This window comes from Opisthocomus hoazin, chromosome Z (assembly GCF_030867145.1).
Source record: "Opisthocomus hoazin isolate bOpiHoa1 chromosome Z, bOpiHoa1.hap1, whole genome shotgun sequence".
NCBI classification, from domain to species: domain Eukaryota; kingdom Metazoa; phylum Chordata; class Aves; order Opisthocomiformes; family Opisthocomidae; genus Opisthocomus; species Opisthocomus hoazin.
The window spans coordinates 40,999,123-41,024,147 of NC_134454.1; the positions used below are offsets into that span (position 1 = coordinate 40,999,123).

The 25,025-nt window shown below is 40.4% G+C and overlaps 1 protein-coding gene across 1 annotated transcript in view; it reads right to left on the minus strand.

The window, feature by feature from the left end:
* DTWD2 (DTW motif tRNA-uridine aminocarboxypropyltransferase 2) overlaps window positions 1–25,025 on the minus strand; it is a 98,766-nt gene that overhangs the window by 34,391 nt on the left and 39,350 nt on the right. The window contains exon 4 of the mRNA XM_075410725.1: window positions 2,566–2,755. Coding sequence (XP_075266840.1) covers window positions 2,566–2,755 — 190 coding nt within the window. The remainder of the gene's footprint in view (window positions 1–2,565; window positions 2,756–25,025) is intronic.

Below are 25,025 nucleotides of genomic sequence, written 5' to 3' on the forward strand. Positions count from 1 at the left end.
TTAGGAAAAAGCATTTTATTCTGCTTTTTCTAACTCAGGAATACACTCTGCAGTTGAGAACAGCCAGTTTACAGAATTTGTGACTTTCACTTTTGCTGGCAAATTTGTTAGGGCCTAACTAAAGAGACTGTGAATGGAAAAGCTTTCTCACTTGAAGACAATTCACGTATCTGTTGTCAGGTGCCTCAGTGCAGGACAAATGTTCTGCAGAATTTGAAATGGATTGCAGTGAAATAAATTCCCTAAAAACTACTCATAAAGTTGCAGTTGAAATGAAATACACCTGAATGAACCCCGTAATTTCCTTGATGCAAATTCCATCTGTTTCACCATATTCCTCTGAAGGCCAAAATCATTTGACTAAAACCTATAATCTACACTGCCGTTTCACCTACATCACTATAACCTAATTGCTATACTATAGTACGATTCTAAAAGCAACTCCCAGATTTGATATAAAACTGATTTCATCCCTTAAAGCAAACTACTTATAAAACTTACAGTGGCCCTCTTTTGAATTAGCAGCATGTTGTCTAACAGTACTCCATTTAAACTACTCTAACATCATAGTCTTCAGGCTTTGGGTTTTAAGTTTGCAAATTGACATCTCCTCTCCCCTCCTGAAGGGGTTGTCATCTTTTCACTGCTCAAAAGGTGATCCAATGATGAAGAGAATTTTTTTCCATTAGTAAAACTGTTGGTCTTAATAATTCTTCCACAAAATACTTTCAGTAATGCCCCTGAATGAAAAAGGCAGCTTTAACAATAAATTATATATGGACAAATAACCCTGGTCTTCTGGAAATACTTAAGAAACAGCAACAAAATCCTTGTTTATAGCACCCAGTGCGGAGTATTTTTTGTATCTGGTGAAAAACTTCCCTCTAATACACACTATTCTAACAATACATTGGTAGAAATATCTTACAGGCATCATGCGATCTACAAGAACCCAAATGGTAAGGACAAAATGCTGCCCCATTTTGAACTGTAGCAAAACTGCTCCTATATGTGATTTTAGACAGCCAGATTCAGCTAGCTGATGGAAACAAGCATTTCAGAACACTTACACATTTGTGAATTCACATCAAAGGCCTGCAGTCCCCAGAAGTTTCAAAAAAGTACAATAAAGGAGAAACTGTGAACGAGTTATAAACTAGAACAAAAATTGCAGTCAAGACAGCTACTTACACAAGAGCTGTGTTGGCCGCATTTGACAGTTCAAGGAGGTACGTATCTTTTTTTTCAAAAGGGCCAGATGCCCTTCACCCTTCAAGGAGCTGTGTCCTCTGCCACACCCCAGCCTCCTACCAGTAGGGGAACTGGTCAGGAGCATAATCAAGAATGTCATTGTAAGAAGCAGCATAAGAGGAAACCTAAAGCAATAGCAGCACTAAACTTTAGACAGCAATTTGACTTCCAAACAAATTCAAACTTTGGTCTCACAGACAAGTTCCAGCCACAGAAAAAAATTAATGATCAGTTTTTCCATGCTCCATTGACAAGCATACGACAAAACTACAAAATCAAAAAGTTCTGTTTCCTTTCAAAGACTTCTGAAGAATCCAACCAGTAACATTTTCCAACTTCTGGATTTAGAAGTTGGCTATGAATGATGCACAAGGCAGATACAAAACTGCAGTGTACGACATCAGAGCTTTTAGACACACCATTGTAGTACACAAAGAAATACCACCTGGTGTGTTATATGGCATAAATATAAATGAGTTCAACCTAATAACAGGAGAAAAACCTACTCAATAACAGCAACTGAGTCATACGAAATTAACTTCTCCTGTGTCAAAGCCACATTCAATTATTCACTAAAAAAACTCACTGAAAAGTAGCATCATACCATTCACAATGCAGCAACAGGAACCTATGTCCACTAATGTTGTTTACACTGTATTACAATCTAGTGTGTTTTCATTAGGGCAGGGATAGCTGTAATAACTGTATCACCACAGTTTAAGTCTTACTGGCAGGTTCAGGTGGGTGGGTTTTGATGTTCCTAAAGGGAGTAAGGTAACCAAAAAAACCCAAACCCTCAAACCACGTGTCCATTATTTGTTCTGGTTAAATCTAAGGAACATCTGCCAAAAGTCACAAAGTTTTTAATATGGTGGAGACCAAAATGCGGGAAAGAGTGTGACGCTTTCATAAGGTGCTACAAAATTCTACTTTCATCTTTCCTATTACTGCAATGCAACATACTTATGCAGGGGGAAGAAAAATGCTTATCTCATTGTATATGTTCTAACATCTTTGGTAACCGGCAAAGATTTCCTACACTAAGAAGTCAGATGCATTAACTCAAACCAAACTAAAACAAATTTCAAGTGACAAAGTGAAAACCCCCAATATTTACAGTCATCTTTCTCACAGTCCTATAGGTTGTTTTATTAAATTGTTCAGGTTTTCCTATCTTGTCAGCTGGTTACAGCTGTGAAGGAAAAAATATTTCCATAATTTTCATCCTCACGAAAACACTACCTTCTGACTGGTCAGAAAGCAAGCATCTATTAAGACACACTTAAAATTTTTATTTTACATATTAGAACTCACCTGCTTGGGAAGCCGGAAGAGAGAATTTTTATAAAATACATCTTTAGCCTGACTCCATGTTCCATCAATGATGATCATAACAGGTGGACAAGAAGACATCATAGCAACGTCTTCCAAATTGGTTGCTTCAGCTCCTGGATACAGAATCAAAGTATTGGGATTTCTGCACACAGCTGCTAATTCAGGATACCTTCAATGCACACACACACAAAATGACAATAATTATTAAAGAATTCATGACAAATACATACTTCCAGATATTCCATGTAACTGCCACTCATCTTCTCCAAATTATACTTAAATTTCAGAAAAAGTCCATCGCTCAGCTACCACCCAAAAGCTGTTGGTTCTCTCTCAGCTCCTAAGGGGGAGGAAAAAGCCACCCACAAAAGTGATCAATGAAAGCTTGATAAAGCAATATATCAGGAATATTTTCCAACGGTTTAATCATATAATTCTCTAATGTCTATTTGAACCAAAGATGTTTTGAATTGTTTACCAAAATTTAACATACGTATTCTAGCAAAATTTGTTCAAGCCATTTGTTCACTTGCCACAAAACTACTACAATCACCCCATTTTGAACCTTGTACTTATAAAGAACATCAGCAATTCATGGTCCACAACTACAGGACATTATTGAAAATTTTACTGTGCATTTTCTTCTTCCTTCCTGTTGGGTTCTACATTTCGCAATGGTACCAGAGGAAGAACTGTCTATTAAGCGTTCACTTAATGAACATGGAAATTCTTGAGGTTTTTGCAGGACACCACTGTAAGTTAGTTTATAAAAACCTGTGAAAGGTATTGTCATTTAAGTAGTATTGGAAGCCTCAAAAACTACCTAGTCAAGTATGCTGGTAAGGAAGAATCTGAGAAAAAGCTGGCCTTGTAACAAAGACTGCATTACTTCTCTTGAATCAGTATTTCAGCAGTATCACCACGTAGTCTTCAGAACTGCCTCCATCAGAAAGCAGGAAGAAATACAAAGCAAGGGCTGACTGTCTGAAGCATGTGACAAAGAAATTAATTCTGCATAGCACCTCAGAGGTTATGAAGAGTAGCTGATGTGGCAGACAAAGAGCTTTATGTAGGTGAAACAGCATGTGACTATTTGTGCTCTGAAGTGGAAAGGGAAGCCAGTACAGCTTGTCAGAGAAAACAAGGTGTGTGAGAATGAGGTTAACAACAGCCAGTACAGAACGTGGGCTCTTCACGCCACCTATCAAGAACCACTAGGTGCAAGAGCACAGACACAGGCACAGGCATGATATAGGTACTTAAGTTCACACAGAGAAATTCCTGATGCCACTGTGACCCCACACCTTTTAAGCCAGGGGAGCTGGGCACCTGCACCACTCCTCCAGAAATCAGGCAAGAACCTTCTTTCTCAAGGGGAAGGCAGGGGGATAGGGGAAAAAAAAAGGGTTAGGGAAGAAAAAAATTTTTAATAATGGGTTTTGAGTAGATAAAAACTAGGTGTACTTCAAATCTGTGCACTCCATTATCACTCACTGGGGATACATCTAAAAATACAATTTCATCAGTTAGGTTCAGTCAGAATTGTAGTGCTGAAGACATTGAGATCCTGAGCTTAACACTCATACAGGACTATACGGGAAGTATCTGAAATGAAAGAGGAACTGAATCCAGTGCACCAATAAGCCCAGAATTAGTATTCCAATATTTGACTATCCTCACCCCCCCACACCCCCCCAGCAAACTGTCAGAGAGCTGGAGTACCTCTCCTACGACGACAGGCTAAGAGAGGTGGGACTGTTCTGCCTGGAGAAGAGAAGGCTGCAGGGCGACCTTACAGCAGCCTTCCAGTACCTGAAGAGGGTCAACAGGAAGGATGGAGAGGGACTTTTCACAAGGGTGTGTAGTGGTAGGACAAGGGGGAATGGCTCTAAACTAAAAGAGGGCAGATTTAGATTAGATATTAGGAAGGAATTCTTCACCATGAGGGTGGTGAAACACTGGAACAGGTTGCCCAGAGAAGCTGTGGCTGCCCCCTCCCTGGAAGCGTTCAAGGCCAGGCTGGATGGAGCTCTGAGCAACCTGGGCTAGTGGAAGGTGTCCCTGCTCATGGTAGGGGGGTTGGAACCAGATGATCTTTACGGTCCCTTTCAACCTCTACTATTCTATGATTCTATGATTCAACACTACATGGATCCGTACTGTCAACATTATTTACTAAGAACAGAGTCATGATCTTTCCTTCCAAAATGAACATTAAAAAAAAGTGTAAATAGAAACAGGAAATTTGTAAGGTTAAGTCTGTGGCAAATAGAAGTACATAGAAACTCCTTTGTCCACTATTTTTTTAAACCTTACTTACATTATAGTAATTTGGTATCTCTTTAGTTTAACCAAGAATCATTCTACACAAAATCAAAAGCAAGGGGGTATCTCGCTACAGACTACCTCCCACTCCAGGTTTGAATCTAGGAAATTGGTCACTGTTGTCAGATGTTTGTCTTAAGATCCCAACTCCTTGATGAGTAAAGTATCCTAATTCTGGGATGGCAGAGCTTTCAAATCATTTGCATCTCTTCAACAATTAAAAAATAATAAATTTTATGTATTTCATATTCTCAAAACTAATTCAAAACCATAATGATTGTGAAGCACTACAAGTTCACTTTACGAACACTACAACTGACATCTTAGAAATACAATTGAAAACAACCATTTTCAATGCACATTCATCCAAGAATTTCAGTTTACAACAGTTTATATGCAAAAGAAAAGGCAGGGGGAAGGTTCAAACAAATTTTGTAAATTTGTCCCACAAATTTAACCTACGATTTGAGGGCTGATGATGCATACACTGACATAAGAACTCATCACACTTTACAAACTAGTAGGAGTTGCTGCTATCTTCAAAGGAGTTTACCATGCAGAAACTTAATCCCAGAGTGACACTGAGCAGATACAGAGAGCTATTTAGCACTCTTTACTTTCACAGGAACAGGTTCTCAGTAATATATACTGAGCAGCCCCTTCTAGGCTATGGCTCACACCGACAGTCACCATCCACATTAGCAGCTTTATTAAAATGTGTGTCTTTCACTCATAAAACATGCTTGTTCTTCCTTCCTCCGAACAGCACAGGAGGAATGAGCTAAACATGAACACCTAATAATTTGCTTAGAAAAGGATATAGTTTGTATAAAACAAGTTTAAAAAAATCTTGGTATGCCTTTCTATACAGGTACATCCTGTTAATTTCACTGCCAGTTCTGTACTTGCTGTGGTTTAAGGCTTTGCTTCCTGTTAGTTTGTTGCTGACACATAGTGCAACTAGACTTTTTCTACCTACATACTTCCACCAATAAGAATTTGTCCCCCCAAACAATTTTTATGTACAGCCTTCAGCTGCATATAATTAGATATGTGAAAGAAATGAAAAGTCTGAGTAAAAGACTGAATTTGTATCTGGTAAATAAAAGTTAATCTGTTAACTAAACAAACTGATAAGGCATTCAAAAGGCAAGCACGTATCAACAATATTACTTCTCACAGCCACTTAGCAAGAATATGCTTCTGATGTGCTTGCTTTGGGTAAACATTGTAATACAGTGTACTTAATCATACACTACTTACAAAATACTGCTATAGGGCAGGATTTTCTCTACAAGAGTCAGATGTTTTTAAAGGAAACTTAGAGGAAACAATTATGAAAATTAGCCATTTAATGCTGAAATAGAGTTGTGGTGTGCTGTAGCTCTTAAAAATCTGATCCTCAAGCTACGGTACAACTTTTTTCTACATAAGCTTTCAATTGTATGCCTAGGCTTACTACAGAGTATAAGTAAAAGGACTAGGAATTAGATTTCATCTTCACAGAGCTTTACTTCTAAAAGTAAGTGCATATAATCCCACTATAAATACACATTCAAACTATGTTAATATTGATTTTTTTTAATACCAATGATTTACTCCATCGTTTAAGTACAAGAGTGATTTGAGACAAGTAGTACGGTTTATTAAAAATACAGGAGACAATTTCATTAAGGCTGATGTTTATATTCATGACTACTCATAAAATATTAAAGGATATATGCCAGTTTTGAAACTCTCCTCTGAGCCACAGCAGAAGCTCAGTCCTGTACTACGTAGGAAGATGTATTTTTGCTTTTTAACCCTGTCTAAATTTCCCCTGCAAAACAAGGGTAGAGTCAAAACCTCAGTACCAGGTCAGTCAGCAGTCCAGACTGCCTTGTTTAGAATGACTAGACAGAAGTTTCAGGCCAAACACTAGATCACTGCACTAAGACGTAGACAAGCAACTTCTTAGCAAGACACATCTCTGATCCCAAGTCCTCCAAACTGCTAAAAGCTGAGAAAGGAATTGAGTAAGTCTTACCAGGCTTGTAATGACTTTTCTGTGACCTCTTTATCCTTTGGGATGGTTTTGCTTTGTTTTTCTCTTTTAAATTCAAGCCGCTTTTATTCAAATTCAGCAGCACAATTCTGTAGTCCAGCTAGACTTGTATATATGGGGAAATTAAACCCAAAAGAAACACAGAGCTAGGCTGGGAGCAGAAGGCAGAGTTAGGATAAGCACAAGGACAAGCTAGGCGCACAAGCACAAGTAGTCACACCAGAGTAAGGTCGCCCAAGCTAACAAAGGAAGAGCTGACTATGGGGATGGAAGAATTTCACACCGCAGCTGCCAGCAGTCAGAAACATGGTCGTCTTGCTTTTCTTGCCCTCTTGTGACATACAGTAGCACACAGTTTCACAGAATTTGTGACTCTGAACATGGCAAAATACAACATGCCTGTCATCAAGACATCTAGCTTCGTCAGTGCAGATGCAGAATGAGGGGGGATGTTCGTGCTATCTTGTCCAGAGTTGCTGTAGACAAGATAACTGGACTGCATACCTCACTACAAAGCATCTCCGCAAATAAGTTTGCCTGCTAGTTTATGACAACCTGTATTCAGAAAGAATTCAGTGAAAGAAGTTCCTCCTCTAATTGTGTCTCTTCTCATGAGTGTTCAGAACACTGACATTTCCTGCCATCTTTGAAACCTCAACCTCATCTGCAAATGCTCCAATGTGACTGTGGCCCAGTGCTAGCAGACAGATCAAAGACAACGTCAAGGCTGAGCATGTGTACACCAGTAAGGTCAAAACGCTAAACTGGGTGAGGAAGAAGAGGGTAAAGAGCAGTGTGGTTGCTGGTCAGTGTCGGAGACTACTTTAAGTTACATCTTATTCCACATCACAGTCCTAGATCTTTACAAAGGACTTCTGTAGAAGCCTTACTTAGTGTGAAGCATGACTAACTTCAGAGAATTAATGGGGACTTCAATTTTACCTTCCATTTCAGTCAGAACAGACATGCTGATGGCAGACTCTTTGAAGCCACCAAATTTCAAGAGGAGACTGCGAAGCTGAATTTCTAAACAACAAATACTTTCCTTCCTACAGATCAGAGGTTGACTTTTAAAGAATTCACAACTCTGTCTGTCACGGCAACAAAAAACCATAACGTTGCTACCTCTGAAAAAATAAAAAAATCTCTTGAACAGTCTGTACCTCCTTGGCCTTTCTCAAAGACACTGCAAAGGAATGGTATAAACTCCTGACTGACAATAAGAACTTACTTCTTAATCTAGGTACTGTGCTTTTGTGAATTACCAGACTTGGCAGGCTTTAGAATTACTTCGTTTTACACGCTACTTTACAAACAACTTTTCTCATTAAAGAAATGGACCAGGTAAAGAATTTCAAATAGAAAATCATTCTATGTTAACAGCCATGAAGACAATCAGTTAAGCAAATCCTTCATTTATTTCAGGTCACACGTATTCATGCACTATTAACAGGAGTTATCAAAAGCTTCCTGTAGATTTGTTATGATCAGGACTCTGAAGCTGTGAATCTCAATCCTTACATGAAAATCTCCCAAGAACACATTATAGTGAATATCTGATGAAGTTACAGATACACACAATTCTCTCATATACATGTAACAAGGAAAAAAGATGTGCACCTCCGTAACATTCCACTCTAGCCAAGGGGATTGTTTAACTGAGTTCTTAATTGTTGGAGGGGCGGGGGAGGAAGAATACAGCTTGATTTTTCCTTTTGGAAATATTACAACTGGAAGAGTTTATAACAGTTTTTAGTTGACGTTACCTGAAAGGGCCGGATTATGAACATGGCTTGGTTGCCTGTAAGGCATGATTTAAGTTTGTGAAATACTGTAAAGTGAGTATTAAGTAACATAGTTATAAAAATGAGATTTAAGTAATAGAAGTGACTTCGTGGGAACTGAAGGGACTTTAAATTCATAAGTGTTGGATGTTAATGGAAAAAGAGTTGGCTTGAAAAATACATTCAGATAAAAAGAGGTGTTACTATCGCTGAAGACTGCAAGGCAGAGCAAGATCTGTTCTTTCCTTTGTGGGTGTCTAAGTAATGACTAAGGAGGAAAACAATTATGTGGAGGCATATGAAGGATCAGATGGCTTGGAATTTTCTTTTCTGACCATTTCTAGGTTGCTAAAAAACTAGCAGAGACTCTCCAACAAGCTTCCCAAACAAATACAACAGAATTTAAAAAACCCGTTCACAGGATTGGTGGACAATACTAAGAATAAGTATGAAAGGATCAAAAAAAAAAAAAAGCGCTACTATTTCAACAGAAGAAAGAAGTACAAATTTACAAATCAAGGGACAAAATACAAAGGATGGAAAAGAAACACGTCACTGACGTCATAAGCCATATGAAATATAGGAAGTATAAGCAAACATGAATATGGACACAACAGAGACTCAATAAGATACTCAGGATGGTTGTGAAAGTATAGCACAAGTCTAAGTGAGTACCACAAAGACTAGGTAAAAAATAGGCACATTGATTAAAACCAGAGGGAAAAACGAAAACCATGAATCGCCACGCTAGTTTGCAATACAGAGGAAAAATTAGTAATTAATAAAATTAGGAATAAATAAAGCCTCAAAAACTGAATTTCACAGCTGACCTTTTCAACGGAATAATGCAGGCAACACAACGTGTGTCAACAAACAAGTCAGCTCTTACATTAGAATACAGGCCACCTCACAAACTACTCCACTGCAGTTAAAACACAGTGTCCTTTCTCATGGAAAAAAAAAAAAAAAAAAAATCAGAAAATGCAACACCACAAATGTATAGGGGTGAACTAGCTGGAGAAGGTCTATTGACAAGAACAGCAAGAAGGATAACAGTCTTCACAGAGAAGCTGAATAAGCTAAGGTTGTAAATTGTAGAGAAAATGTGGCCAAAGGGAAACCTAGTTCATAGTCTCCAAAACCACAAGAGGAAGGAAATAACCATTCTCCATGTCCGCAGAGGACACGAAAAGAAATAATAACTGCAGTAATAAAGATTCAAACTAAACAGGGACAAAACCTTGCAAGCTTCCTACTGGTAATAAGCTGAGTTCACTTGTTAAAACAGACCTACTAAGAATTCTGCAGACTCTCCTGTACGTGGTATTAATACTATGCCTATATGCAGCTGATGTCACTTTTGTAGGGGAGGAACAGTGGCATCTTGAGGATCTTTCTATCCCTACTTCTCCAACTATGCTGCTACGTATATATGTAATGAGCATCAAATGTCAACACTGGTCTTTAGTTGATCTTACTTTTAACCATAATGATTTCCAGCAATGGAACTATGGTGACGGAATAAGCTCTATATAAACATGATGACTTTTCGTGTGTTCTCACATATGTACTTAATAACACATGATTTTCCTGTGAACATTCATTCCTGGTGTTACATCTGCTGTATTTGTATTTATTACTTAGCTTCAAGTTATCATTAGTAGTTTGTGCACTTTAGAAAATGCTGGAATTACAAAGAAAAATCATAGAATCATAGAACACTGTGTTGAAAGGGACCTTTAGAGGTCATCTATTTGTATCATTTACAGTTGCAGTATTCCACTTCAATCCAGGTAACATTTTATTGCAGTAATTAAAAACAAGATCAATCTGAAGATAATTACTTTCTCATTCTATAAATACATCAATACGAAATTATTCTCTCTTACCTATCTTTCCATGACTGACAGGTAATGTCAAGCTTAAAGAGATGATGTGATTTAAAAGATATGTTTTAAGGTGCAGCTATGCTCTTGAACTCTGTAAAAGAAATATTTGCAATACTTGCTTCTCATACAAACCACTGTTCAGCCTTAGTTTTGGTATGCAGCAAGCATCGTAGGCCTACATAATCCATTTAGTCTGACAACAATCTCTGCTAAGCGGAGCTATTCATTCGTGCCTGAATTATATCCAACCACTTTGTCACAGCAGATTTATATGTTCCTGTGATCGTACTTAAGACAAGTAGCATTTCATTATATATGCATGCTCGAGATGTGTAATTTAAACGCTATCTTATCTCATTATAATCCAGTTTTTGTATCATAAACATTTTATTGTACATCTACACTCAGTTTCTCTCAAACTCTCTAAGTAGTTTTAATTCAACAGGGATCTATTAAACTTCACCAGTGTGAAAGGCAAGTGTTCTAATTTTAAAAATCCAACGTTGCCATTTAATAACAAATAGTACTAATATTACAGAAGGAATGCTAATTTCTTATCTGTGGAAAACCATCCAGTTAATGGGAATTTCTCAATTTTCTCATCCCTTTTACTACTTCACCTTAGTCATAAGCAGGTGTGTCCGCCTCTCTCAGTACTTCTGCATTTGTAGGAATGCTGACCCCCATAATTCCCATAAGGTAATAACATGAATAAAAATAAAAGCAACAACCTTCTATCATCTCCACACTCATAAACAGTCCCTTAGGATCAGGACTGTAACATAAGAGAGACTCAGCAAGACAAAAAAACGTGTCTACATACTAGATAATCTACTTTTTTGTAGACATTTAGTATCTAATACAATTTGGATGTTTTTCTTCCCTTTTAAACAGATCAGTCATATAATCAATTATCTTTTGTTGAAACATTAAGGTTTGAAAAACCTTAAAACTAAATATTAACTGTTAAAACTAAATATTAACTATTAAGTATTTCACCGTTGACTAGGGGAAAAGGTAATAAATACATCTTACTAAATAACCCTTTCTAATCTATGAAAACCTGCATACAAAATACTTTGTTAGCAAAAATTGTTAAGTTCCCCAGTGAAAAAACATCATTACCAATGCCTCCAAATAATGTTAGCTTTTACAGCATAAACATGTAAATAAAACAAAGGTGAGTTTGCCTGTACCGGGACTCTAGTACGTGACACCAAATTTCTTCTTATTGTCACAAGTGGAGCTGGTCTGCAACGTTCAATAAAACAGAATAAAAAGGAATAACGGGAAATAACGGGTTGTTTTTATTGTGTCTTCTGCTATTCCAATTTTAATTTATTCCTCCTTTGTTGCCTTTGTTGGCGTGGCGACCTGGTTCAGGAACGGCACGGCGACCAACCCCAGGCCGCTCGGGCCATCAGCTCGCAGACACCAATGTGGTGGACGGCAAATGGCGTTTATTGACGGGTAGCACAGTATTATATAGCTTAGGTTTACAGCGTCACTTCCGTCTGCTGACACCTATGGGCTAAACGCTACTGGTTATCAGGAGAGGAGGGGGGGGGCCTACCTTTCCGTACAGCACGACATCTTCCGACCGCCAGGCCCTAACTATCCACATTTCCCCCCTCCTTATGCTTAACTAAATAGGTTAATATAAAATATAAAAGTGTTAATACTTAACCTTAAGACTTAAACTTAATATCTGGCCAGACTTAACCTTACTTAACCTGAACTACAATTTAAAAAATGTAAATATTAAAATCTTACGATTACAAAGATAAGGTACCTTAGACAAATGCATTTGTAAATTAGCTAAAATATAATCTTAAAAATTCTATTGTTATTCTTATTCTATATTGTACAGTAGTGTTAAAAAGTATATGCTATAAACTTGAATAGAAAACATAAGGCACAGTAAACAGGTAGAAGTTAACTTTTAGGGACGATTGAGGGTAACACTGGGTAGGTACATTTTTAAAGCAGTTGTTGGTGTTGTACGAACATGATGTTAACTTTCTCTAGCCGACTCTTGACGAATGACACGATCTTGTTCAGTATACAGGGTCCAAAAATTAGTGTCATTACGATCATCGCAATCGGCCCTATCAAGGTGGATATCAGGGTGGTTAACCATGGCGAATGGTTAAACCACGACTCAAACCATCCTTGTTGGGCTTCTTTGTCTCTTTTTCTTTTTTCTAGACCTTCTCTAAGTTTGGCCATGGTATCTCTGACTACTCCGGTGTGATCAGCATAAAAACAGCACTCTTCCCCTAATGCAGCGCAGAGGCCTCCCTGTCGCAAGAAAAGAATATCCATTCCCCTCCTATTTTGTAACACAACTTCTGATAGTGAGGAACTTCCAGGCTTGGACAGAACGTTTGCTGACTTGTCATCTTCTTTGGTCACCGGGGTATACGGGTTACAGGGGTGTCCGATGATCCGGTCCTGTGAACAAAAACTCACAGTTTTCATTAGTTTTATTCTGGCTAGTATGATGCGAACAGCCACCTGGATCGGGGTTAGATGCTCTTCCTTCGCGACATGCTTAATCATGTCTGCGATACTCGACCCCGCTGATAGTGATCGCAGGATTTCTTTGGTTGTTGAATTACACTGCTGATGTAAACATTCTGCTACGACTGGGCCTTTTGCCTCCACAGGCAAGGCTGATGAATCGACCGCTGCTTGGAGACGATCCACAAATGTTGTGAAACTCTCACTTTCACTTTGCTTAATTGTGGACCATGGCGATGGTTTGGCAATGACTCTAGAGGCTATGCGAATAGCTTCTCTGGCCGCACGAGTAGTTGTAATGACTTCATGGGCCCGCAGGCCCTGGGCGTGTGCCTGGGGAGTAATCATTGTGGGATCTGTGCCCATTAACCGCTGCAGGCTGGAGCCATGCAGTGGATGGTCTGCCCCAGTTACTTGGGCCAATTGCCTCGCACAGTTGTCCTCCCATTCTTGTTTAAAAACGATCATCCCTGCCCCGTCAAAGATCAATCTACAAGTTTGTTTTATATCGAACGGGAGCATATCGTCTCCCCTGAAGACACCATCTATGAGGGCGGAGACAATGGCAGAATTAAGGCCTTTATCTGCGATTGCCTTAACAATCGCTTGTATATCCTTAGGGTTTATCGGTGTGTGGACCCTCTGTCCCCCATCCGTCACCCGGACCGGGAACGCTAGTGCGGCCGATGGGGTCCAGTCGGCGCACGTAATCTTTATTTTCCTCCAGTCCGTGAGAGGGATTTCTCTCCCTCGCGGTTTCTCTTTAATTTGGATGGGGATATTTTGGCTCTTGACTTTATTTATCTTTGTTTTCTTCTCTTCTAAACTTAAATTAGTTACGAGCCACTCATCCCCGCTAGTGTTTGACTCGGAGTCGGAACTCGACTGACTGGTTACTTCCGGTCTCCAGTACCTTTTTGCCGAGCTCTGGCCCCCTCCCCTATGGGCGGGCCGCTCCTCCCCCCGCCCGGGCCCGCCCCGCCCTCCGCTCGGCGGGGTGCCCACCTCACAGGCGCACCTTTTGAAATGCACGCTCTGGTTGGCTCTCTGCCCCCCGCTGGCCCCCCTTTCCCCTTCTAGGTCGCTCCTACCGCTCCTCTCCCCCCTGTTCTCCTCCGCCTCCCCTTTGTGTGCGCTTGATAACTTTAGCGCTTCCTCCCTGTTATCACCAAAGGAATTTTCATCCCGCCTTTCCCCTTTGTGCTCGGTGCCATCTTGGGGCGCATAGGGCGGTGGTGTGGCCCAGACTTTATCAGACTCTGTTTCTTTCGCGGCGCCCCTAGCCTCCTCGGCTAACCCGCCCCAGAAGGATTTAGCTTGTTTCTCTCCCTCCGTAAGCGGATCAGGGTCCGGGAGTTGAGGGGACGTGTCGCCCTCTTGCTGATTTTTAGGTTCAGCAGAACCGTTATCGTCTGGGGGGTGCGAAGTCTGTGTAGCTGCCCCGATTCCCAATTTTGGGGTAGCTAACAAACAGTTCTTTGCCGCCTTCCAGGTCTCCTGCTCTTGTATAGCTTTCTGCAGGGCCTGCACGACTTTCCCCCACGACTTAAGCTTTTTCCCACAACCCGAGGACATCGTTTCCTCGGCTAACGCTTTAGTGCACTTATCCCACACCTCAGGGTGGAGAATATCCACCGGCTGGTCAATGACCCCAACTTGCAAAAGCCTCGCAACTGCGAGCGTAAAATCTTTGGGCTTACAATCAATTCCCCACTGCTTATGTAATTGCGATACGACCTTCACAAGGGCTTCCATCCTCCTTGTTGGTCTGGGAGCGTCCTCCCCGCCGGGCTGGTCCTGCCGCTCCGGCCGCCGTTCACCCGATTCCAGGCGAGTCTTTTCCCGGGTTTCGGCACCACTTGTTGCCTTTGTTGGCGTGGCGACCTGGTTCAGGAACGGCACGGCGACCAACCCCAGGCCGCTCGGGCCATCAGCTCGCAGACACCAATGTGGTGGACGGCAAATGGCGTTTATTGACGGGTAGCACAGTATTATATAGCTTAGGTTTACAGCGTCACTTCCGTCTGCTTACACCTATGGGCTAAACGCTACTGGTTATCAGGAGAGGAGGGGGGGGGCCTACCTTTCCGTACAGCACGACATCTTCCGACCGCCAGGCCCTAACTATCCACACTCCTTTCTCATATACTGTGCTTAAATTAAAAAAAAAATAGAACAAAAGCTGGTAATAAAACTTCTTCCTGTCTGTACTATTGAAGTAGTAACAAATTTTTCTAGACTAACGGATTTCAACCAATCTCAACATTTAGAAAACTGACCCTTCCAACTAATATGTCAACAGTTGTATTTGGTAACATGGGCAGATTAGTTTCGCAAATGAATGCAATGGCAGCCAAATGTACAGACCTGTTAAGATATGAAACCCAGAGCCATTACCTTGCTAAGTTTTTGCTTTGTTAGTGGACCTCAATACCAATTCCTTCAAATATATCACATCTTCCTCGATGAAAAGAGTTTACTGCAAATCTTCCCCACCCACCAAAAAAACAAATGTCAACACCCCCCCACGCCCTCCCCCAAAAAACAACAACAACGATGACAACTGATTCTTATGCATTAAAACACAGGTCTCCACATTCTGCTGAAGAACACTTTTTTCCTCTACACCGCATTTAGTAAACCCTCCCTATCTACGCTCATACAACATAAAACTTACCAAAAACATCTTATGGCTTATCTAGCATCATGAAAAAAGTAAGAAAGCAAATACACAGTTTTCTTATGAAGAAAATTAATACTTTCTACAGAAGAGCAGCAGCAATCATTTGGTTAAGTTCTTCTTTAAGCAATTAACTGCAGAGAAACCTAGACAGCAGTACTTAGCAATACCTAGAAGTCATAATCATAGGCTAAACCACTTCTCTACGTAACTAATACACTCAGACTAAGAAGACCAATTGTCTTTTAAGCAGCATGTAGGACTCTTACAGAAAGGCAGGCAAAGAAACTGCAGTAATTCTAGCAGACTTTTACGGATCTTTTACTAAGTCTTAAGACGTCTTTTACGTAACATAAGCTAGCCAACCATTACCATCTGTAAACATCTTAAAACCTTAACTTCTTTAACAAGATTCCTTCCCCCCCCCTCATAAATCTGTAAAACTTCAGTTAAACCTTTCTTTTTAATAATACCTGTAGCACAATATTTGTAACTTGTTTGCTATCATTTAGGATGTTAACCACATACATTCTAACATCCAGTGCTTCTTCAAAGCGCTTGTTTTGGAGAGAAGGGGACAAAATTGAAATAGAATCTAGGAAACGGACAAAGAATTCTTGAAGTGCCACCACCAGAGACAAAAATAATCGTCCACTGCTTCTGGCAGAGAAAGAATTCTCCAAACATACCCTAAGCCCAAGCACGGGGTACAGGAAGGAATTTCTAAAGCTACAGTCCCAGAATAGGAGGAAACATCACACCATACCTTAACTCTAGATCAAGGTATAACAAGAAAACAAACCAAAGAATTGCACGGAGAAAAGACTTCAGAACAAAACTTGGAAACACAGCAAAAACATCCAAGCAAAATAGACACTGAAGCCCAAGAAATAAAGCACATATTTGAAATGGCAGCAGCAATTAGTATATCTAGAAATGTCACATCCCTTTAAAATAAATATCATCCATTACTGTTCCCCTAAAAAAGTTGCAAGTTCTGCTTCCAAGAAAGTAAGGCACTTGTTTCTCATCTGTAACTTGGGTTAATGCAATTAATTTCACTACTAACATGAAGTGTTCAGAACAAATTATTTCCAAGTAAATCAAAAGAGAATAAATTACTAATGCCATGTAACATCTACTTTTTACTCCATGTGAAACAAGAAAAAATTCAGTGCAAATTTTGGCACTAATTCACATAGGCCCAGAAGCATCATCCCACTAATGTAAATCCAAACCACCGCATTACTCTCACATAGCTGGTGAACCAGCTGCTGGTCACTACATTCACCTGCACAGGTCTTTCCCTGCACAAAGCAATAGTACGCATTTTAAAACAGAAAACCTCTCTTTCTCTTCTGCTACTGTGACGCATAATCCTTAAGAACAGAAGCTTCAGCAGAAGGATCATATGCTGTGCTGGGTTCACATGGCGAGGTTTCCATAGGGAGAGGGAGCTGCAGGTGCGTTCCCTGCGGATACATCCTCAAGGGATCTGCAGACCGTTGGGAGGACCCATGCTGGAGCAGGGGAAAAGAGTGAAGAGGAAGGAGTGGCAGAGAGAAACTGCTATGGACTGACCACAAAGCTGAAGGCTGCAATATTCAAAGAAAAAACAGCCAGAGAAAATGTTATCCAAATTATATTGAGGAATCTGAAACCTGACATGGTAAAGTACAGTTCCAGACAAACAGAAGCACATGTTCAGTTAGTCAGCGTCAATTTCTTTCATACACACAACCAACAAAAGCTGTTACAGACTGATCTATAGCTGCATCTGGTCACTGTTGACTGAGATAAAGAGTAAAAAGGTGTCAGTTTGGTTTAATAAGCATGATGACACTGAAACACACGAGAAAAAGCTTACAAGAAAGTTACCTGAATACAGAACCATATCTTGTAAATAGTTTTAAATTATTTGGTAAGTGGTAAGACTCAGTTAGTTGATGTTTGATACAGGAAGAATATTTTTTATTTGTGAATCAGTAACAAAAATGTGCCATGCCTAGAGTATGTAATTGCTACAAACAGCTTGATAAAATTAACAGAAACAAGTTGCATTTTATTACTTCAAAACTGGTTGAAGTTACGAATTATCCCAAGTGGCCCAATTAATTTCTGATCTAAACCACTGAACTGTAGCAGAGCTGGCAACTACACTGTACAGAACGTACTGGAGATTTGTGTAGCTTGATTTCAGACAGTAATGCAAATAAACTTGTAATTGCTTCCTCACTGTCCTAAATAATAGGATGACGGATGCAGAGATATTCGCATCTGTTTTCTGGTTACTGATGGTTCATTAGAGTATATAATTTTATCATAGTGCACAGAATTAGCAAACCACAGAAGTGTGAATATTTGCAAGGAGTGAAGGTGTGAGAAAAAGATTACCTGTTCACAGAAAAAAAAAAAAGCCACCCCTCCCAAACTGTGACAAAGTATAAAATGAAACTTCGAAGCAATAGTGACAAGGCTGTTTATATAACTATGACATAAACTTAAAAAATGTTTGACATGTTAGACTTTAGATATAAAGTTGCTATCTCTGTTCAATACATGCCAGAAATCCCTGTTAAGCAGAGCAAACAGTATTATTATTCAGAAGCAACCATGTGCAAAAGGTTTAGTAGCCTAAAAAGAACATGAATCCCGCAAGTTATAGTTTATTCATGAATATGAGACTACAGTTGTTTTCCCCCTAATATTTCCACAGTGAATAGCAAACCTACTGCTCAAAGAATGTACTGCAATTGTTAGACAGTCCTAGGAACGATTCTAGATGAAGACACAAGCACAGTTTCCCCACTGCCCCATTCCCTGTTTTTGAACTATCATCTCTTTACAAAGAGTATCTTAGTAGACATCCTTCAAATGTAAATGCTTCTGTAACTGCAGTTTCAGAAAACCATACTGCGCGCTGTATGTCCAACTATATAAAGTACACTTTAACTCCGTATTCAGGAAAGAATACCTAGACAAACTGAGACAAAAAATGCCCTAGCTACCCCTCTGTCCTCCCCCACACCTTTTGATTTTTTAATTGCCCTTGCCCACTGTATAGTGTGTACTAACAGTAATATTTGATTTTCAATGCAGGGCTTGAAATTTAGATCGTATAAAGCAAACTTATTGTTGAATATATTTCACTGGACAGACTTTGGGATTTGATCTTCCTTTCAGGTGTGCTAGTATTGTGACCAAATGGGCATCTTGGTTCCCCCTTTATTGCTTTAAACATTGCTACCATGCCACCTTCATAATCCACTGGCAGTCCAGTAATCTCTCTTTCCTGGAGTACTCCCAGTGCAGACATAAAACGCAAGAAAGAGGCTCTGCCAAAAGGGATTCTATACCCTTATACAGACTGCTGGCAATGACCAAAGTCAGAACTTTCGGATCTAGATTAAACATTTAATGTGCAAGTCAGACCTCTCTTATGCGATATTCAATAAAAAGTTCAATGAAGTATTTTCCAAGTGACAGCACTGGATCACAGAATGGTAAGGGGTTGGAAGGGACCTCTGTGGGTCATCTAGTCCAACACCCCTGCTGAAGCAAGGTCACCTACAGCAGGCTGCACAGGACCTTGTCCAGCCGGGTCTTGAATATTTCCAGAGAAAGAGAATCCACAACCCCTCTGGGCAGCCTGTTTCAGGGCCCTGTCACCCTCAGAGGGAAGAAGTTCTTCCTCATGTTCAGACGGAACTTCCTGTGCTTCAGTTTGTGCCCCTTGCCCCTTGTCCTGCTGCTGGACACCACTGTCAAGAGTTTGGTCCCATCCTCTTGACACCCACCCTTCAGATATTTATAGGAATTTACAAGGATCCCTCTCAGCCTTCTCTTCTTCAGGCTAAACAAGCCCAGCTCCCCCAGCTGTTCCTTGTAGCAGAGATGCTCCCATCCCCTCATCATCTTCGTAGCCCCCCACTGGACTCTCCCTCCAGTAGTTCCTCGTCTGTCTTGAACTGAGGAGCCCAGAACTGGACACAGTACTCCAGATGGGGCCTTACTAGGGCAGTGTAGAGGGGAAGAAGATCCTCCCTTGACCTGCTGGCCACACTCCTAATGCACCCCAGGATCCCATTGGCCTTCTTTGCAGCAAGGGCACGCTGCTGGCTCACGGTCAACTTGTCATCCACCAGGACACCCAGGTCTCTCTCTACAGAGCTGCTCTCCAGCAGGTCCACCCCAAGCCTGTACTGGTGCATGGGGTTGTTCCTCCCCAGGCACAGGACCTTGCAATTGCCCTTGCTGAATTTCATCAGGTTCTTCTGCACCCAACTTTCCAGCCTGTCCAGGTCACGCTGAATGGCAGGACAGCCTGCTAGTGTATCCACCACTCCTCCCAGTTTGGTGTCATCAGCAAACTTGCTGAGGGTACACTCTAACTCTTCATCCAGGTCATTCATGAAGAAGTTAAACAAGACTGGGCCGAGTACTGACCCCTGGGGGACACCACTAGTTACAGGCCTCCAACTAGACTCAGCACCGCTGATGACAACCCTCTGAGCTCTGCCATTCAGCCATTTCTCAACCCACCTCACTAACCACTCATCTAGTGCACACTTCCTGAGCTTCCCTAGGAGGACAGTATGGGAAACTGTGTCAAAAGCCTTGCTAAAGTCAAGGTAGATAACATCCACTGCTCTCCCCTCACCTACCCAGCCAGTCATGCCATCATAGAAATCTATCGGATTGGTCAAGCACAATTTCCCTTTGGTTAATCCATGCTGACTACTCCTGATAACCTTCTTTTCCTCCACTTGCTTACAGATGACATCCAGAATGACCTGTTCCATCTTCTCTCCAGGGATGGACGCGAGGCTGACTGGCCTGTAGTTCCCTGGGTCCTCCTTTGAATTATCTGAATACAGTTCATCATTAAATAATTCTACGTAAAAGCACAAGTTTAGCTGGCATAGTAGAAGGAGAATGAAAAGGATAGATATTCAGTGTTCCCATGCCAACGTGATCATGACCAAATTTCATTCGGACTATGTCTGTTCCTGCATATGTATTCACACACTGTTGTGCTTAGAAAGCCTCAAACATGTGATATACTAAAAATATTACCCGCTATATTAGCATAACAAATACATTACAATACCACAACTGCATAAGCAAGTGGTAGGTACAAATTCTAATGCATTAATTTCCATTGTTCAAGCACTGAAGACACTCACTTTTTGAGATGAGACATGAGTTCACTGAGGAATTGTAAAAACAGAACTATCTAGTCCCTATCAAATAGTTGAAAATCTAGATGTAAAACAGATTAAATAAAGGAATAAAAAAGTATAAGAAGAAGAACGGGGAGCACAAACCTCAAGTACTCTCAGTATATCAGGAGCCTGACTTGCGATTCTGCATGTACATACTAAAATTTACGACAAACAGTTTTTCAGACAGATAAAACAGAGATCAATTACCTCTATAAGTGTTTCCAGGACAATCAACCAAGCCTGAACAGACACATGAAACAAATTCACAGAATCATAGAATTGTTTGGGTTGGAAGCGACCTTTAAAGGCCATCTAGTCCAATCTCCCTGCAGTGAGCAGGGACATCTACCACTACATCAGGTTGCTCAGAGCCCCATCTAACTTGACCTTGAATGTTTCCAGGGATGGGGCATCTACCACCTTTCAACCAAGAATCAAAAAGAAACAGGCATCTTTGAGTAAAAGGAAGTAAAAGCACACATTTCATGAGTGAGCGGGATGATAGGACACCAGGCAAAGGAAAGCTGTGAAAACGACATACTTATTTTCAGTCTGATGACAAGAGATAGCATCCTGACTTGTCAAACAATCAGGACAAAGTAGTTCAACAAGCTGAAGAAACAGTTGTTCAGCAGAATTCCATACGGACTTTCATGGGATAAGACTTATGTTTATCAAGGCCAAAGAAAAGCATACTATAATACTTGAAACAGATGAAAGTCAAGACAAGAATTGTAAGCTCAAGCTTAACAGTCACCAGAACACATAAGAGCATTAGGACCTCTCCTTCTATTTCAGAGCACAGATTTGCAAGTTTTCACCGTCTGGGCAAGACATGATCACATGTCTGTAGAAAAATCAGTAAAAATCAACTGCAGAGAAAAGAAGTAGGTCTCTATGAAACCAATACACAAAACTGAACCAGAGAAGAATGGCATTCTGAAGACAAAATTCTGATAGAGGGACACAAACTAAACAGTAGGAGAATATAAAAATGTAGATTAAAACAAAGTTCTGAAAGATGCGTAATAGAGGAGATGAGACTAGGCCAAGAGGAATCAGAGGATAAAGCATCACTAGGTTAAATACTTCAGGTAGAAGAACAGAAGGGATGAGAAAAATATCCTCTTTTACCAGTGCAGAGCAGAATGAAGGAAAGCCAACACGGCAAGAACAAAAACCACATTACTACATTCTGTCAATATTATCCCAGAAAAATCATCAGTATTGAGGAAAGACAGCAAATGAGTTGGAGGAAGATCTGCATGTTTCTAGAAATTAAGTCTTGATGGTGGCAATGTAGGTTGCAAAGTACACTGGGTTAACTTAAATGAAAATTTAGAATTGCTTAGCTGCAAAGATAGCAGAACTGAAGGAGGAGAGAATAAGGTTCTGACAGAACTAAGTTCTGTCCCAGACTGGAAGGTCAGTTGTACCAACAGAGACCAGGAAGCAGCTGTGTGGCTGAATCTCGCCAATGCACACTGATTAACTGGAAACCATCTGACAACTGTGTAAGAGCAGAAAGGAGGAAGCTGCTGGAAATGACTCAGAGGGAGGTGGGAGTATTTAGAAATCTAAGAGAACATTACATTTGAAGAATGAGATATGCCTTTGATAAGCAGAAGCACTGAACTAGAGATGCTGATTTAATAAAAATAGGTTTTGATCAAGAACTATGAAGCATAAGTTATCCTAACTACTGCTACAGAATTTGAGATACCATTAACTACATAAGACCTAGAAATCTTAAGTCAAACACAAAAGGGCTTGGATAGGTGGTAGCTAATGAAAACAGGAAGAGATTTGTAAAATAATCAGATGAAATAATACTATACGAGGGGGAAAACTGGGAAATGCTATCCGGATTTGTGCTGTTAGAAGACTTCAGCAAAGAATGGAAAAAAGACAAAAGACGTCTGTAATTTCTAACATGTGAATGTACCAAAGAAGGAAGGGGAAAAGGGAAAGGAAATCAAGCATACGTTTTGCATTTTCCTTTCTAGAAGGTTCAAAATTTAAGGTACAGGCTGTTAGAAGAGTGTCTGGTCAAATTTGTTGGTAAAAGTTGTTTTGTCAAGGATATAATCATCCTATATACTCCTGTGTTCTGCAGCATGACCACCACAAAAACAGCTGCCTTTTAACAGAAATGAATAGAAATAACTGAAACTATTGCGAATTTAGAAATTAACCAGAATCCTACTACACTGTTTTGGTAGGTCTGGCTAACTCTCACTATCAGTTTTTCAGTGTCTGCTACGTGATACACGGTCACTTCAGAAGTCAGAACTAAAAACTCCAGTCACCATGGAATCAGCCTGACCTCATGCAAGTAAAGAAGCTCACTTTGCACAACAGTTTTGAAAATTTCAGTACAAGTGATTTGAGCCCTCTGCTTGCTTATGCTGTCATCCTAGCTGTGTCTCAAAAGTTCCTGTATTCAACAAATTTCAAATCAACCCAGTTACTCTGTAGTACCCAATTCTATGTGGAGTACCTTATGAAATCGCTCTGTGCTCCTCGTTAGTTTTGGTCACTGACTACAAAGCATAGGAAAAATGCAACTTCGTAGTGCTAGGACAAGTGAGGTAAACTAACCTACACACACTCGGGTAAGAAACTTGCCTTCCCCTTCAAGGGAGGTGCACTGAAGACTGAAAGAGCTACCCAGCTCAGGTGGTATGCTTGTTCTCACCTGAAAGTAGATGCCTTCTGATAGCTGCAGATGAACAACTGTCAGTTTGCTGGTTGGTATGCTACTGCTAGAGCTGTTGTGATGGAGACTTTAACAAAAATCAGATGCTGCATATAGCTTAATTTTCACTCAAATCCATAATGACAATTATTTTTGCTCCCAAAGGCTACTGTGAAGTGTTCCAAGTTTTCAGAGCTGTTGCCAAGAGCTGCTGGATCCTGCAATAGTATAAATATGTCCACTACCATTCTATTGCAATAATTTACAATGTATGGGCAACCACCAAGGACATCACTTTCCCAGGTATGCCGTATGTTAGGGCTTCTGTATGTATGCAGAAAAAGAAATGTGTGCACCACATTAACCCTCCATCTGCAGGCACTTCACATCCAAGCTCAGTGCAAGCACAGATTTAGAGTTACATTGTTTCTATTCTCTTACAACTACGCACTTCTGGTGGAAGCTGCAAAGGACATCAATAATATCACACAATTTCAAAGAAAGCAAAGGTATGGCCTTAGTGTGCTTCAAACCAATGATACTTACAAAATGTATCTGCAAGCACTCTTTAGTAATTTTTTTCTTCAAAGTAACAGACAGAAGTCTTCCCTCGACATGGGGCAAGGTTAAATTGCTTGTACCGCAGCTATCAAATTGCTTATAGACAGTGTGGCTTTTAAGAAAACCAGAAAAAAAAAGAAGTAGTCCTGTTTAATTTAATATGCCATAACACATGAGCTGAACCACTGCAATTTATGAGGCTTTAAAAGCCCTGTTAGAAGAGATTTTCACTCTCTTAAGAGGAGGGCAGGGACCAGCACAGCTACACCCCTCCCCATTCAGTAAACACTGAGTTGTTTCTACCTCTGTCTGCAGATGCCTGTTCCTAGAGCATACCACAACAGAGAAGGAACTTAAGTCATTCCAGGTGATTAATGTGAGCTCTCTGAACACATCTACCCAGTTCATGGACTGAAAGGATGCTAGAAGTCCAAAATAAAACTGATATGATCCTCCAACCAGCTATTCAAGTACTGAGTGCTAGTAACAAATAAGGATATAGATTAAAACACTGGCAGAAGGCATATACTACTAAGAAAAAAAATATGTAGAAATAACACATGGTAAAGCTGGAAAATAACTTTTCTCCCCTTCTCAGCCTTCCTCCTCCCAGGAAGGTGGGAATGAGCTCCATGACTGAGCACTTCCAGTTTCCGCAGTCTCACTTACATCCACAGTACAAAGCAGGCACATTGCAGATACTTGAGAGC